The sequence below is a fragment of the Microcaecilia unicolor genome, chromosome 6 (assembly GCF_901765095.1).
Source record: "Microcaecilia unicolor chromosome 6, aMicUni1.1, whole genome shotgun sequence".
Taxonomy (NCBI): Eukaryota; Metazoa; Chordata; class Amphibia; order Gymnophiona; family Siphonopidae; genus Microcaecilia; species Microcaecilia unicolor.
The window spans coordinates 194236549-194254956 of NC_044036.1; the positions used below are offsets into that span (position 1 = coordinate 194236549).

The following is an 18408-nucleotide window of genomic DNA, read 5'->3' on the forward strand; positions in this document are numbered from 1 at the left end:
ATGCATAAGCCTGCAACTCTCTCCACTCTGTCCACTGCCCAACAGACTTCAATTCACCCTGGTCTCTTAGCTGTTACATCCCGATTTGCAAATTGTAGCGCCTCCTCAGACGAAGTAAATATGGTTTGCTTTCCATTATGCCAAATCTTTAAACAAGCTGGGTATAACAAGGCAAATTGTATTTTTTTAGAAAACAGCAGTTGACGCACTTCTCTAAACGCTTTTCGCTGCATAGATACTCCCATCGAAAAATCCTGAAAACATCTCACCGTAGAGTTTTCATATTGTACTGTCACAGCTCTCCTAAAGGCTCGGAAAATATCCTGTTTGTGGGCAAAGTTAAGAACTTTGAAAATGACCACTCTGGGTCTCGGATCTCTGGAGCCTCCAGGCCCCAAACGATGCGCCCGCTCCACCCACAAAGGGCCCGCCATCGTTTGCAACTTTATTACCTTAGGTAGCCAGCTTTCCAGGAATTCTCGTAGCTCAGAGTCTTCGATCGTATCAGGAAGGCCCACCATTCTAATGTTGCTTCTTCTGGCCCGATTTTCCAAATCATCCACCTTGGCCTCCCGACGGTTCACTGTGCGCTGCAGAGTCTGCTGCACTGTCTCCTGCTTCTGCATTTGATTTTCTACGTCCCAAATCCTTTGTTTGCAGAGGGAGAACTCCGAATGAATGCTGCCCAACTTCTCGGTAATGTCCACCAGCTGATCCGCGATCTTCTGTAGCTTTACATCTACCGAGGCTTCTAACATCACCGATACCTCTGCTGCCCACGTGGAGCTCACAGACTTCGGGCTATCTCCCGCTCCATCCGCCATCTTAGATTCTGCAGCTTGACCTCTGGTCCCATCCTTTTTTGCAGGTTTTGCCGCCATCTCGCTTTAATCACTCGCTCCAAGCCCACCGGACAACTCCCCAACCAGTGAGCAATCCAATTCCACCTTTTCCGCTCTCAACAGCAGCTGAAAACATGGCATTTGGGCCAAAATTATAGCGGGGGAGGTCGGAGCTCAGCACGACGACTGCCTCTCTCTAGCCGTGCATCATGTGATCCATCCTTAATCTCCCTTTTTAATTTGCTGAGTTTTTGTTGTCTTGTGCAAGTTTCTTTTCTTTTTTTGTGTGGCTCCTTCAGCCCTCTTAGGCCTGAGCACTCCTTGTTCAGGTATCCTATATTTATCATTAAAAAAATAAAAAATTGTGTTGTTTGATTTTGCTTCGGCTATTTTTCCTCCAATGTTCCTTTAAATCTCCCAGTGATTTTAAGAAGTGTAGTAGGTGCGACAAGGTCATCTCTGTAACTGACCCTCGCTGTTGGTGCTTGCCGTGCCTAGGACCTGACCTCAAGGCCTTTAATTGTTTTCTCTTTTTCAAAATGCAGAAAAGACCCCAGAAAACTAGGTAGGCCCAATGCAAGAAACATTTTGGTGCGTCTTAAGTCCAGTTCATCTACTTTGGCATTGGAGACCTCAGTCCCCATGGCTACTTGAAGTATGCCAACATCAAGGAGGTCTTTCTTTGCTTTGCTATTGGGCACTAGTAGGGCTCCGTCAGACCGAACAGCATCAGGATTTGACATCATCCTTGGGACCAAGGGAACCTGATGTCATACACCAAGTGAAGGCGACATCGATTCTGCTCAAAGCATGGTGCCAGGAGCTCCAGGTCGTCGGCGCCAAGAGGGCTTCTTCCCCTCCGTGGAGTCTGTGCTGATGTGCTAGTCTCCTCGACACCTTGACTAGCCTTCTGATTCAGCTCTCTCATCTTTGCAGACTGTCCCCGTACAAACACCTGCCACACCTTTGCCAATACCTGCCCCCGAGGAGCAGCTCTGGATATTTCTGCAGGAAGAGATGGAGTGGGTCCGAGGACATTGGTGCCAACCACAGCTCTACCCCAGTCAGTCCTTGAGACCCATACCTTGTCTGACACCTGTATTCAGTTGGCCATTTAGATTCATTTGCATGTTTCATTGGGTGGATGAGTCTGCCTAGTCTACCAAGTATACCTGAATATAACTCAGCTTGAGCTACTACCAAAAAGGTGTGAGCAAAATCCAAAGAAAGAAAGAAAGAGAACATTTTCATATGACTTTATTCCCATGTTGGCTTTGTTATGCAGACTTTACGTATCTGTCCTTTTAAAAAAGGAATTGATAATAGTTCAGCATGCCCTGGCACAGTTTTGTTGGGGAGGTAAGAAGTCCAAAATGAAAATGGAATATATGATTGGAAATTTGCAGCAGGGGGATTTGCAAAAATATAATTGAGCATGTTTGCTTCGGCATATGTGAGACTGGATATTGGACTCTAGTGTCTATGCTGCCTTGGATATTGAGAGAGCTTACTCTTATCTATGGCTTTTAAATCTATTTGCTCTTATTTGTTTGTTCTGCACTATCTTCACAATTCTAGGCAGGGAACAATGTTATATAATACAGACAAATCTTGAGTTATAACATAGTACAGCATTAAAACCTTAAAATGTATTAAAATACATGAGTAACATAGATGACCTTATGCTGTTCCAACATTTAAAAGATAGTATTTTGTTGAGAACTCTGGCATGTGATGTTGGGCTTTTGCACCAAAATCCCTATAGTAGTGACCACCTTCCCATGAGAGAGAATACAGAGCTGAAAAACAAAAGGAATATTTATCAGATGGAAAAATAATGGGATTACACTAATTAATTGATCATTTACTAAAAGAGAATCAGTTGCTTATGACCATGAGGATCTTAAATAGTGGATTGCTATCAGACAGGGAGATCAATTTACAACTAAAGTATTATCTTAACTCTTTAGACAAGAGGTAGTGTCTTCACATCTGGATAAAAGGCTAAGAATTTTTAGAAATAGGTATTATAGGAAAGATATCAATATGGAGACTATAATGTAGCACCACTCGGACATTGGAAAGATGGATTAAGGATCTGGATCCCCAAATACTCTTGATACATATGAAGGCCTTAATAACAGGAATCCTCAGGATGGACCATAGCACTACGATACAAGAATGCCAATTTAGAATACTGCATCATGCTTATTTTACCGAAGCCCAGGTTTACCTAGCAGGTTGAGTTGTTACCCTAGTATGCCTTAAATGCAAGATAGGAGAGAATACTTTTATGCATTCCTTTTGGCACTGCTGCAAAATCAAAGAATATTGTCTAGGTATAATTCATTTTTGGAGCAAGTGTTACACCAAAAGATACTAGTCACCCCATCAGGGTTCTTGTTCAGTTAAGTGACTCTCTTGGGATTCAGGGTAAAAGGCCCAAATCATTAACTTTAAAGCAGCCATTGTGGGGAAAAAGGTATTCTTAACCATTGGTTACATGATGAACCGCCATCCTGTTGGTATTGGAGAAATAAATTTCATGTTGTATGATATCTGAATTACAAACCTTGAGATATACACTTAAGCAGCAAAAAAAATGTTTTAATGATCTGGGATAGCTATGTACAGTTTTTTCCTCCAAGAGCACATAGTTTAATACTAAATGTATGTTACAATCCAATTTATTACTCAGGAACCTTCGTGCATTACCATAATATATTCTTCCTTACCATGTATACATGCACGTGATATATATCTATACCATGATCTGTTCTATGTATGTTATGTTCCATGCATGTTACCATGTATGTATGCACCTTAACGCAATACCATTTGTAATTCTGTTACCCGGAAATGGCAACTGCCATTACGGCAGATGTAAGCCACATTGAGCCTGCAAATTGGTGGGAAAATGTGGGATACAAATGCTACAAATAAATAAATGTCTTGGGGGGTGATTTGGCTGAGAATGTGCACCCACCTAATTATCAGTACTACAGCTCCTCGGGATTGGGATGGGAAGTGGGGGGGGGGGGGGTTCTGTAAAATAGCATAACTTCTTAAATTCTGCTATTCCTCTATAAAATTGGTTCAGTGTGGATGATGATCCAAGGAGCTAGAAAACAAATTCTAGGAAAGCACAATAATATGAATGCACAAACCAACAAACTGTCAACAAGTATTAAATAGTATCATTTAGTTAAAATAAATTTTTGAAACAAATAGGTTTTCAGATTCTAGTCTTAGCCCCTATGAAAGAGAATTCCAAATTAAGGCTGATTGGTAAGGGCCTGAGCCTTAGAATATTCTTTTTGGTTTAATTCCATGCATTGAATAGAAACAAAGAACTACATTTCTTTGATTTTCATTAAAAATTATACTGTAAGGGAATCGGGGAGATCACGTGATGAGCTGAGGAGAGCAGATGTGTGAGAGCGCTCCTCCAGGACCCTTCCCCCTGTTTGGCTCTACCCGACCACATTTGACTTCTTGGGAAGACAATACTAAAAGAATTAGGGCGTAGTGGATATATGGACCTGTTTGTGGTGAGGACAGATGCAGTGATGCTGGGGAAAATGACAAAGAAGGAATTGGAGAGGCTCTGCGGAGCTGGTGAATCCAAGATGGCGTCCAGCCCAGTGGCGGCACCGCCTCTGTTCACGCTGCCTCAGCTGCATCAAATAACCGAAGCAGTCAAGACTGCATTGGAGCCCCAATTTGCACATCTCTCAGAGCAGCTTACCAACTTAGAGGCAACAATAGAGGATACAACGCGCCGGACAGATGAGCTGGAACAGCAAGTGTTGGCAGTGGAAGACACTGAAGGAAATTTGGCTGCTCAAATGCAGACGTTGATTAAACAAGTAAAGGACCAAGCACAACATTTTTATGACCTGGAAAATAGGTCTCGTAGATCGAATCTTCACATTGTTGGGTTGCCTGAAATCATACCGGAGCAAAACGTATCAGCAGTATTGGAGCGATGGTTGGCAGCGGAGTTTGCACTATCTGATAGCGTGCGGCCCTTGTGTTTGGAGAGGGCACACAGGCTTGGTTGTAAGCAAAACCGAGGAGCCTGCCCACGAGTGGTAATTCTTATGGTTCATTACTTTGTTCATAAATTGGAAATCCTACGGGGCTTTAAACAAAAGCGAAATGAGTTACTTTTTGAAGAAATGCCAATCAAAATCTTTCAAGACTATGCAACGGTGCTTCAGGAGCGCCGGTGCTTATTTCATCCACTCTGCAAGGCCTTGGCAGATGCGCAGCAACAATTCATGCTTGTTTATCCAGCACAGTTACAAATTTTTCACCAGGGCAGTTGGCAGACCGTTGGAACCATTCAAGGGGCTTAAACTTCTGTGCAGGACAACTAGCTAATACAAGGGGGTAATACATGAAGTTGGTTATATCTCTACTCCTGGTACTAAGGTGCTTGTATTTCTTTCGTTTGAAGTTACATGTGTTTATGCTAATGTTATTAAGTGATGCAGCTAATTCTTGCTCCTATAGGACAATGCCGAGTGGCCCTGTGGATAGATGTGGTCGGGGGGGAGGGGGGCTATCACACTAGATCTCCAGTCTCCTACTTCTCGGAGCCGGGGACTCCCAGGGTTGAGAGGGGTTATGGATGGTTGGGGGAGAGTGGGGGTGTTTGGTTGGAGGGGGGTGGATTTGTGTTTTGGATGGTTGTGTTGTTGACTAACAGGATGGAACTACTGGAAGGCAATGAGGGTCAGTTGCTTCTTTATCTGGAACAAAGGTTTGCACCCAAGGTAACAAGCTTGCTGGGGTTTTCTGTAGGGGCTCCCAATAGCAGGGGAGGGTTCTGGGCGGGGCTGGGCGCTCGGAACCAATCTATATAAAGTGTGGTAGTACATTCCCAGAATTTTGGAATATGCTATGAGTGTAAAATCTACACGATTTTTTTCTTGGAATGTTGGAGGAATAACCGGCCCGATAAAACGAGCTAAAATTTTGTTAGCTTTGCAGAGGCATAAAGCAGACATAGCATGCCTCCAGGAGACTCCAGGAGTCTTTCAGGGGAGGAGCACCAGAAATTGAAGCGCTCCTGGGTGTGGGAAGTTTTTGTGGCCGCCTCCGCAAGCCACAAAAGGGGAGTGGCTATCCTAATTAGAAAAGGGATCGCAGTGAAGGCAGAGTTGAAAAGAAGAGATTCTTACATATTCTTATGCTTATCATATTATCTTACAGGTAATTGGTGGAGAATAAAATATGTATTATTCTTACATAACCACCCCATTAGCAGAAAACAATATCATACCCATACTACATAATCATCATAGATTGATCAAATACACCACACCTCACTAAACTGTTAACCTAAACAAAGGAAAAACACTTACATGCGAACAACCACAACAGAAGGGAAAGAAGGGCCCAAACAAACTCATCTCAACAAAGAAACGACAACTAACAAAAGTCCACTTAACACCAAATACAGAAGACCCATTCCAAACAATCCAAGTGGGCTACGTCAACGCCAGATCTGCTGTAAATAAAACAGCAATACTAACAGACTGCATCATGTCAGAAAACCTCGACCTACTCGTCCTCATTGAAACTTGGATCCATGACCAAAAGGACCCTATAATCCTAGACCTGTGCCCTCCAGGATACAAAATCACACACTGGACCAGAAAAGAAAAGAGAGGTGGAGGCATAGCCCTAATCTATCGGTCCCGCTTTACCACCAAAACCACTGCCGAGTCCAAAACACCTCAACTTGAAATTGCCTCAATCAGAACCCACAACAAAACCCTATGCGATCATGTGAATTGTGTCTTGTTTTACAGACCTCCAGGTAATTGGAACGAAGGCCAGTCCAACTTCATGGACTTCATTTCAAACACTTATGTAACCAACTTCAATATAGTAGTATTAGGAGACATTAACCTCCACCTAGAAGACCCAAACTCTAGCAACGCACGAGAATGCAAGGAATTCCTCCACTCATGTGATCTTAAATCGCCACATATGCAAGCCACCCATGTCAAAGGGCATACTCTCTACCTCATCTCACACAATCTGTCCACAGACCAGAACCTAATAATGACAGAAATACCATGGACCGACCACTACAAACTAAACCTATCCCTAAAATGGCGGAAAAAGGGTTCACACCGTATACAAGAACACACAACTTACAGCACAAGAGGCCAAACAGACTCGGAAACATTCTGGCAACAGATATACAAAAATGAATAGACAGCACAAACATACTCCATATACTACCTCTCAGAATGGGATAAAAGATGCAGAAGCATACTGGACGAAATAGCACCCTTATGAACAAGAACCTCACGTAGGCATAACTCGATACTGTGGTTCAATGAAGAACTGAAAAAAATAAAAACACAATCAAGGAAACTCGAACGAGCTTGGAAATAAATAAAAATCGAACACACACTCAACACATGGAAACAAATGGAAAGAAAATACAACTACACCATAAGACAGACCAAAAGGTCATACTATAAAACTAAAATAGGGCCAGATTACAAAGACATGAAGAAATTATACCAACTCGTGAACAAACTACTAGACATCACCTTGGTCACCACAACCAATACAGACTGCAGACAACCTTGCTAAATACTTCAATGAAAAAATTGGAAACCTGCGTAACACGCTACCTCAGAACAGCACAGATATCGAAAATTTCATTACTGGCTTGGACCCAACCCCTGGTGAATACCCAGTGGACCGAACCTGGTCAAACTTTGCTCTCACCGTGGAAACAGTCATCCAGGCAATTAATAGGTTCTCCAACTCTCACTGTAAATTGGATACCTGCCCCAGCTACATAATAAAATCAGCCCCCCCCCACCGCTTCATAGCAGACCTTACATCCCACTTAAACTTCTGAACTGCTGAACTCTCACTCTCACTGTGAGCCTGTATTTCCATCAGAACTGCTGAGCTCCCACTCTCACTGTAAGCCTGCATTTACTTTAGAAGTTTTAAGCTCCCACTTTTACATAGCAGTCTACACATTTATTAGAACTGCTGAGCTCCCGTTTTTACAGTATTCTACACTCTTATTAGAGCTGCTGAGCTCCAACCTTTATTGTAGTCTGCTCTTGGGGAAGGCTTTGTCTCAACCATCATCTTTCACAACATAATTTCACACCAGGCAGACTGTTGGTGATCCCAGAAAACACCTCCCACAATAGGCAGCTTGCTTCTGAGGCTCTACTTCTAGCAGAACTGCTGAACTCTCACTGTGAGCCTGTATTCCCATCAGAACTGATGAGCTCCCACTCTCACTGTAAGCCTGCATTTACTTTAGAACTGTTAAGCTCCCACTTTTACAGCAGTCTACACATTTGTTAGAACTGCTGAGCTCCCGTTTTTACAGTATTCTACACTCTTATTAGAGCTGCTGAGCTCCAACCTTTATTGTAGCCTGCTCTTGGGGAAGGCTTTCCTCAGCCATCATCTTTCACAGCATAATTTCACACCAGGCAGATAGTTGGTGATACAAGAAAGCACCTCCCACAATAGGCAGCTTGCTTCTGAGGCTCTACTTCTATCAGAACTGCTGCTCTCACTGTGAGCCTGTATTCCCATCAGAACTGCTGAGCTCCCACTCTCACTGTAAGCCTAACTTATAGGTGTCCAGGACTTCACTCCCGAGCATCTGACTGTGAGTAACCTATATATATATATTTATTTATTTATTTGTTGCATTTGTATCCCACATTTTCCCACCTATTTGCAGGCTCGATGTGGCTTACAATGTTCTGTTATGGCATTCACCATTCCAGAGTAGAAGATAACAATTGGTGTTGCATAGAAAACATGGATGACATAATAGGATTAGGCAGACAGATATAGGCAGAAAATTAGTTCAGAATATAAGGTAAAGCGGTGATGTTACATTTACAGTTTTTGATCATTGTGGTAAGCTTTGTTGAAGAGATAGGTCTTCAGAGATTTACGAAAGTTAATTAGTTCGTAAATTGTTTTTAGGTTAAGCGGCAGTGCATTCCACAGCTGCGTACTCATGTAGGAAAAGCTGGACGCATGAGTTAGTCTGTATTTTATACCTTTACAGCTGAGGAAGTGAAGATTAAGGAATGTGCGAGATGATCTCTTTGCGTTTCTGGGTGGCAAGTCAACCAGGTCTAGCATGTAGGCTGGGGCATCTCCGTGAATGATTTTATAAACTAGAGTGCAAACCTTGAACACGATACGTTCTTTAAGTGGAAGCCAGTGTAACTTTTCTCTTAGAGGTTTTGCACTTTCGTATTTTGTTTTTCCAAATATAAGTCTGGCTGCAGTGTTCTGGGCTGTTTGAAGTTTTTTGATGATATGTTCTTTACAACCAGCGTATATTGCATTGTAGTAATCTAGGTGACTCAGCACCATTGATTGTACCAGATTGTGAAAGATGTTCCTTGGGAAGAAAGGTCTTACTCTTTAAGTTTCCACATCACATGGAACATCTTCTTAGTTGTATTCTTCACATGACTTTCAAGTGTAAGGTTTCGATCAATGGTTACTCCAAGAATTTTTAAGGTGTCTGAAATTGATCCTAAATTGACACCAAAATGAACACAATCAAAATACTTCTGGTAATCTACTCCCTTTCACTGATCCACCTAGCACTATCCATCCCACTGACAGAACATTCCTTCATACCCATCCTACAAAATCACCAAAGACTGATCAAACATTCCACACTCCACCAAACTGACTCTCATCACACTAAAGGAAAACTATCTAAACATGGACATCACCAACAAAACGAGAGGAAAGACCACAACAAACACACATCACCCAAGGAACGACAACTAACAAAAATCCACATAACACCAAACTTAGAAGCCCCACACCAAAACATCCAGGTAGGCTACATAGTGCTAGATCCGTAAACAACAAAACAACAACAATATCAGATTGGATCACCTCAGAAAACCTCGATCTCATCTTTATCAATGAAACATGGATTCACAACCAAAACGACCCCATAATCCTTTAACTGTGCCCGCCAGGTTACAAAATCACCCACCGAACCAGATCGGAAAAGAGAGGTGGAGGCATAGTACTAATATACCGAGAAAAATTCACCACTGAAACCACAGCCGCCTCCATAACACCTAGAAACAACTAGAAATTGCCTCATTTAGAATCCATAACAACTCCCTAACCGATCACCTGAATTGCATATTATTCTACAGACCACCTGGCAACTGGAAGGAAAGTCAGCCCACCTTCATGGACTTCATATCAAACTGTGTAAACAACAACATACTGCTACCAGGTGATATTAACCTTCACCTAGAAGACCCCAACTCCACAAACGCACTTGAATGTAAAGACTTCCTACAGCCCTGGGATTTTAAATGGCCCCACATGCAAACTACCTATATCAAAGGACATACATTGGACGTCCTATCACATAAACTACCTACAGACAATAACCTATTAATAACAGACATCAAATGGACAGAAATACCTTGGACTGACCATTACAAACTGAACCTAACTCTAACCATTACCTCTCCACTCTCATCTCTCTTACATTCCTCCCCGTGAACTCTGCTCACTGGACAAATCTCTCTTGCCATCCCCCTTCTCCTCCACTGCTAACTCCATACTTCGTTCCTTTTCCCTCGCGGCACCTTATGCCTGGAATAGACTTCCTGAGCCTATACGTCTAGCTCCATCTCTACCTGTTTTCAAATCTATGCTGAAAACCCACCTTTTCACCATTGCTTTTGGCTCCTAGTCACTACTCAATTGCCCTCCCCTTGTTCCTTCTCACCCAGTACTTCCCTCACCCTTAATTGTCTTGTCTGTCTGTATTTTTAGATTGTAAGCTCTATTGAGCAGGGACTGTCTCTCTGTGTCAGGTGTTCAGCGCTGCGTGTGTCTGGTAGCGCTATACAAATGCTAATGATAATAAATAATAATAAACTGGTGGAAGAAGGGCACAAACAGTACACCAGAACGTACTACTTACACTACAGGAGGGCAAATCGATCCACAAATATTCTGGCAACAAATATATGACAACGAATGGACAACACGCACTGATTCCATACTTTATCTCAACCACTGGGATGGCAGATGCAACAGCGTACTAAACAAAATAGCACCCTTAAAAACAAAAATATCAAAAAGACAAAACACTATACCTTGGTTAAATGACGAACTAAAAAAACTCAAAACACAATCTAGAAAACTTGAATGAGTATGGAGAAAGACAAAAGATGAACACACACTCAACGCATGGAAACAAATACATAGAAAATACAAATACGCAATAAAGCAAACCAAAAGGTCCTACTACAAAACCAAATTAGGACCGGACTACAAAGATATGAAGAAACTATTCCAAGTCGTAAATAAGTTACTAGACACCACCCCTATCACCACAACCAACACAGACATCCCACCCGCAGACAAACTTGCTAACTACTTTAACGAAAAAATAATAAAACTATGCAGCACACTTCCTCATCACAATACCGACATTGAAATCTTCTTGAACGATCTGGACCCATCCTCAGAAGGTTACCTAGCTGACTGCATTTGGACAACATTTAATCTCCTCAGCACCGAATCAGTTACACAAACGACTCACAGGTTCGCCAAGACCCGCTGCAAACTGGATACATGTCCCAGGCATCTACCCAAGTCTGCCCCAGACCGCTTCATAGCAGACCTTACATCCCATCTGAACTTCATGTTACAACAAGGTCTGTTCCCTGAGGAACATGGCAACATCCTACTCACCCCAATACCAAAAGATGCCAAGAAAAGCACAAATGATATCACCAATTACCGCCCAGTTGCGTCTATCCCATTAGTAGTAAAAATGATGGAGAGCTACGTGACTAAACAGCTTACGGAATACCTGGACAAGTTCTCAATACTATATAATTCACAATCAGGATTCCAATCCCACCATAGCACCGAAACTGTCCTAGTCACCCTCCTGGCCAAATTCAAGCAGGAAGATTGCAACAGGCAAAAGCATACTCCTCCTCCAGTTCGACATGTCGAGCGCATTCGACATGGTAAACCACAACATACTACTAAGAATACTAGGCCAGTTCGGGATTGAAGGAAACGTACTTAACTGGATCAAAGGCTTTCTAACCACCAGAACTTATCAAGTAAAATCAAAGTCAGACATATCACCACCGTGGAAAGCAGTCTGAACAGTACTTCAAGGATCACCATTATTACCAATACTCTTCAACATGATGATGATTCCACTGGCACAGTCCTTATCCAACCGAGGCCTTAACCCATTCATTTACGCAGATGAAGTTACAATATACATCCTCTTCAGACATGATCTGACAGAAATAACCAACAAAATCAACAATAGTCTGAACATCATGGACTCCTGGGCAAACTCATTCCAACTGAAACTGAACACCGAAAAAACCACATTGCCTCATCCTCTCCTCTCCATATAACAAATACAAACCCACAACCATAAACACTCCAGGACATACCCTCCCTACGTCGGACAGTTTGAAAATACTCGGTGTCACACTCGATCGCAACCTTACCCTCGAGAGCCAAGTAAACTCTGTAACAAAGAAAATGTTCTATTCAATGTGGAAGCTCAAATGATTAAAACCTTTCTTCCCAAGAGCAACTTTTCGATACCTAATACAATCAATGGTCATAAGCCATTCAGATTATTACAACGGAATCTACGCGGGCTGCAAAGAACAACTCATAAAAAAAAACTCCAGACCACCCAAAATACAGCAGCCAGGCTGATACTCAGCAAAACACGCTTTGAAAGTGCCAAACCCCTCTGAGAAAAGTTGCATTGGCTCCCAATCAAAGAACGGATCATCTTCAAAATCTGCACCTTAGTCCACAAAATCATGTACGGCATAGTAACAGAATACATGACAGACCTCATAGACTTATCAATAAGAAACAAAGTCAGATCATCAAGATCCTACCTAAACCTGCACTACCCAAATGGCAAAGGACTGAAATACAAAACAACTTACGCAGCCGGCTTCTCCTACATAAGCACACAACTATGGAATGGGCTCCCAAAAGCTGTGAAAACAATCCACAACCACTTGAACTTCAAGAAATCACTAAAAACCAACCTCTTCAAAAGGCCTACCCCAACGACCCTACGTAACCCTCTTCACCTACCAACACAGCATGACTATGATCGAACAGGACAACACGCAATCTTCATCCATTCCGACCCTCCACTTATACCTCATATGATCACTATACAACTTTGTATTTGTTATCCACTGACTGGGCAAACGCCTCTGACGGTACTATGTAAGCCACATTGAGCCTGCAAATAGGTGGGAAAATGTGGGGTAGAAATGCAACAAATAAATAAACTACATGCTTCAACAAGGTCTTTTCCCTAAGGAAAATGGCAACATCCCAATACCCCAATACCAAAAGATCCCAAGAAAAAATCAAACAAAATCTCTAACTACCGCCCAGTAGCATCAATCCCACTGGTGGTCAAACTGATGGAAAGCATGGTAACCAAAAACTTACTGATTATATAAACAAATTCACAATATTACATGAATCACAATCAGGATTTCGCCCCCTCCATAGCACTGAAACAGTGCTAATTACCCTCCTAGGCAAATTCAAGCAGGAAATAGCAACAGGCAGAGCATACTTCTCCTCCAATTCGACATGTCCAACGCGTTCGACATGGTAAACCATAAAATACTACTAAGACTCCTAGATTACTTCGGGATACTTAGTTGGATCAAGGGTTTCCTAACCACTAGAACATATCAACTGAAATCAAGCTCAAACATATCACCGTGGAAAGCAGAATGCGGAGTACCTCAAGGATCACCACTATCACTGATTCTTTTCAACCTAATGATGACCCCACTAGCCAAATTCTTATCCAACCAAGGCCTTAACCATTTAATCTATGCAGACGATGTCACAATATACATTCCTTACAAACGTGATCTGACAGAAATCACCAACGAACTCAAGCTCAGCTTGAATAGCATGGACTCATGGGCAAACGCATTTCAACTAAAACTCAACACAGAAAGGACACATGGGGCTGTATTTTCAAAGCACTTAGACTTACAAAGTTGCATAGTAACCTAGGGAACTTTGTAAGATTAAGTGCTTTGAAAATGAACCCCACTGTCTCATCCTCTAATCCCAATACAATACGAACAAACCTACAAACATAAACACCCCAGATTATATCCTCCCTATCTCAGACAGCCTGAAAATTCTTGGCGTTACAATTGACCAAAACCTCACGCTAGAGAAGCAAGTGAAATCTACAACAAAGAAAATGTTCCACTCAATGTGGAAACTCAAACGCATGAAACCATTCTTCCCGAGGGAAACATTTCGCAACTTGATACAATCAAAGGTAATAAACCATGTAGACTACTGCAACGGAATCTATGCGGGATGCAAAGAACAAATTATAAAGAAACTTAAGACCACTCAAAACACAGCAGCCAGGCTTATATTTGGAAAAACACGATTCGAAAGCGCCAAACCCCTCCTAGAAAAACTGCACTGGCTCCCAATCAAAGAACATATTGCTTTCAAAATCTACTACTACTACTACAAATCATTTCTATAGCGCTACTAGTCGTACACAGCGCTTCACAATTGAACATGAAGAAGAGACAGTCCCTGCTCAAGAGAGCTTACAATCTAATTCAGGACAGACAGGACAAATTATGGATAAGGGTAGGACAGACAGATAGGACACATAGGGATAAGGGACTATTGAAGAGAGGAATACAAGAGAAAGGTTACGAACAAGTGAAAAGTTAGGAGTCAAAAGCAACATCAAACAACATCAACATCCAGGGATGGAGCTTGACGTAGCGGCTCAGGAAGTGCATTCCAGGCATAAGGTGCGGCAAGATAAAAGGAACTGAGTCTGGAGTTAGCGGTGGAGGAGAAGGGTGCAGTTCGGAGAGATTTACCTAGTGAACGGAGTTCCTGGGAAGGAGTGCAGGGAGAGATGAGGGTGGAGAGGTAGTGAGGGGCTGCAGAGTGAATGCACTTATAGGTCTATAAGAGGAGCTTGAATTGTATACGGAAACGGATATGGAGCCAGTGAAGTGACTTCAGGAGAGGGCTGATATGAGCATAGCGACTTTGGAGGAATATTAGTCATGCAGCAGAATTTTGAACAGATTGAAGAGGAGAGAGATCGCAGAGTGGAAGACCTGTGAGAAGCATGCTGCAGTAGTTCAAGCGAGAGGTGATGAGAATGTGGATGAGGGTTCTGGTAGCGTACTCAGAAAGGAGAGGGCGAATTTTGGCGATATTATAGAGGAAGAAACGACAGGTTTTAGCAATCTGCTGAATATGTGCAGAGAAGGAGAGGGTGGAGTCGAAGATGACCCCAAGGTTATGAATGGATGAGACAGGAAGAATGAGCGTGTTGTCCACAGAAATAGAATGGGGGAAGGGGCGAGGTTGGTTTAGGTGAGAAGATGGAGCTCAGTTTTGGACATATTAAGTTTCAGGTGACGGTGAGACATCCAAGCAGCAATGTCAGGCAGGCAGATACCTTGGCCTGGATTTCTGCTGAGATTTCTGGTGTGGAGTGGTAGATCTGGGAGTCGTCAGCGTAAAGATGATACTGAAAACCGTGGGATGAGATTAGCGCACCAAGGGAGGAAGTATAGATGGAGAAAAGGAGAGGTCCTAGGACAGATCCTTGAGTTATACCCACTGACAGCGGGATAGAGGAAGAGGAGGATCCACCAGAGTATACACTAAAAGTACGCTGTGAGAGATAAGAAGAAAACCAGGAAACAGTGGAGTTCTGAAATCCAAGTGAGGACAGCATGCCAAGGAGTAGACTGTGATCAAAAGTGTCAAAAGCAGCAGAAAGATCGAGAAGGATGAGGATAGAATGGAGCCTTTGGATTTAGCCAGGAATAGAACATTGGAGACTTTAGCAAGTGCTGTTTCGGTTGAATGAAGGGAAAGCCAGATTGGAGTGGATGAAGAATAGCTTGAAATGAAAGAAAGTCGAGGCAGTGATGGTGTACAGCACGTTCTAGTATTTTGGATAAGAAAGGGAGGAGGGAGATGGGGCGATAGTTGGAAGGAGAGGTAGGATCCATTGAAGGTTTTTTGAGGAATGGGGTGACTATGGCATGTTTGAAGGCATCAGGGACAGTCGCAGTGGAAAGTGAGAGATTGAGGATATGACAGATGAAAGGGATGACAGCAAGAGATATAATGTTTAGTAGTTGAGTGGAAATGGGGTCAGTGGAGCAAGTGGTTAATTTTGAGGAGGAAAGAAGAAGTAAAGTTTCCTCTTCAGTGATTTTGGAAAAGGAAGAAAAGGAGGCAGGGGTTGGAGGGTTGAGAGAGTGGACTAAGGAAAGGAGGGGAGGGGGTGGGCTGGTTGTGAATCTGCACCCTGGTTCATAAAATTATCTACGGCGAAGCCCTGGGATACATGACCTCATAGACCTACCAACCAGAAATACAACAGGATCAACATGAACATACCTAAATCTCCACTACCCAAGCTGCAATGGACTCAAATGCAAATCAGCCTATGCATCCAGCTTTTCCTACATACGCACACAACTATGGAACGCATTACCAAAAGCCGTGAAAACAACTTTATGATCACCTAATCTTCCTGAAATCATTAAAAACTAACCTGTTCAAAAAGGCATACCCTACTGACCCAACTTAAATGCCTGTACCCTGCATCACAACGAAACCAAAGCTCGTAATGGACATATAATAACTCTTCCTCTCTACGATGTTTTGTGTAAAATAGACAACACTCAAGTATTTGTTTTCTAGGCCTCAGTTTTGCTGTTACATAGGTGCATACTTTTTTCATTTCATATTTTATTTGCTTTAATTTCATGCATCCTCATGCATGTACATACATTGTGCCCATTATCATTACACACGTTCAAAGATATGCATCATTTTTCTTGTTTTTACCATGTCCATGTTTCTGTACATTCTTTCTATTACAGTATATGTCCACATACCTAGCTATTTTCTGTTCATGCATTGTACATAGTCACAGATGTATATGCAAATTATTTGTAGCATAATTGAGTACAGCTGGCCCCGTGATATCCCTTTCAGTTGTTCATTCATCCAGAGAAACTAACAGTGTGTTTGCTCATTTGTTCTTTACTCTCTGCTTTTTATGTCCGCTGTAGATTGGTGGGATCCGTTTCCTATATGATAATTTGGTAGAATCCTTGGAGAGGTTTAAGACCAGCAGTGGCTTTGGCTGCATCCTGGCACACAGCATGGGGCTGGGCAAGACCCTGCAAGTTATCTCTTTCCTGGATGTTCTCTTCAAGCACACAGAAGCTAAGACCGTCCTGGCCATTGTTCCGGTAAGAGAACAAGAGCTGAGACAGCTGCTGTTTCCTTTTGTAGAAAACATGATGCTTAGTACTCTTTGCTAGTTGTATTTTTATTTTTTAAACTACCCTAAAGTGCCTCAGAAATTATGATGTCCTCATGTTATCAATAGTCGCAGCATACCTCATGTGCAATGGATCTGATTGGTCCATATCACACAATACAAATATATCGATTTCTATTCTGCAAGTTACCAATATGGTCCAATGCAGATTATAGAAAAATAATCTAGAACATTTCTAGGATGTGACATTTGCATAAAAAATAAACAATTTTAAATCAATAAAATGTTCTTAAATAAAACTTTTTAACTTGTTTCCGAATGCCGTGTAATAATTTTCTAGTCTAAAATCTAATGGCAGAGAATTCTATGTCAAAAACTGCTGTAAGAAAATGATTGAACTAATAGTCTTTGACTTTTCAAAGTTCTAACCTATAGATAGTATAACATGCAAATTTGGTTAAATCTTTATAATCTGATGAATTGAGGATGTGTTTTTTAACGTCACAGATGACATCCCTGGACTGTATATGTCAGTCATACCATGTGAGGTAATTTGCAAAAGTATTTTGAACAAGGTGCTTAAAAATGTTTAAATCAATAATGGCCACCAAACAGTTCACAGCTTTATTTAAAATTACCCCCCCCCCAACTTCCTTTATACAGCCTATGTTTTGTGATGCCTATTGTTTTTTTATTTTTATTTTTTAAGTTTCAAAAAGCTTTATTTTGAAAATGTTCATGTAGAGTTTCAACAACAGCAAAAGCAGGTAACAACAACCAATCCCATTCCCCCCCCCCCCCCCCCCCCTGCTCCCAAAAATGCAGTGGTGCTACTCATGATTGGGAATCCTGATCTGGTGTGGTTCTCCATGTTTCATATATACACCAAATCTTATGAAAGATAATTAATCATCCATGCCTCATTGCTGTCAATGTGGACATTTGAAAAACAAAGTCCATTTTTTGGAGAACACAAGACAAAGGTGGCAGAAATTGTTGTTTCCAAGACTGTGCCAATGCCAATTTTCCATCCATAAACAAATGAATCTCGAAAGGCTTGAAATGTAATAGGCATTATTCGGCATGTTTATCATTATCACTTATGTACCACTATATATTGCAAGCAAATCAAGGTGGTTTACAAAT

General features: G+C 41.9%; 1 protein-coding gene across 4 annotated transcripts in view; it reads left to right on the forward strand.

Annotated features, from left to right (window-relative positions):
* Nucleotides 1-18408, forward strand: part of RAD54L2 (RAD54 like 2) — a 430539-nt gene that overhangs the window by 130031 nt on the left and 282100 nt on the right. For all 4 annotated transcript variants that reach the window (XM_030205506.1, XM_030205503.1, XM_030205505.1 and 1 more), the window contains exon 7: nt 17048-17230. In XM_030205506.1, the coding sequence (XP_030061366.1) occupies nt 17048-17230 (183 nt within the window). The remainder of the gene's footprint in view (nt 1-17047; nt 17231-18408) is intronic.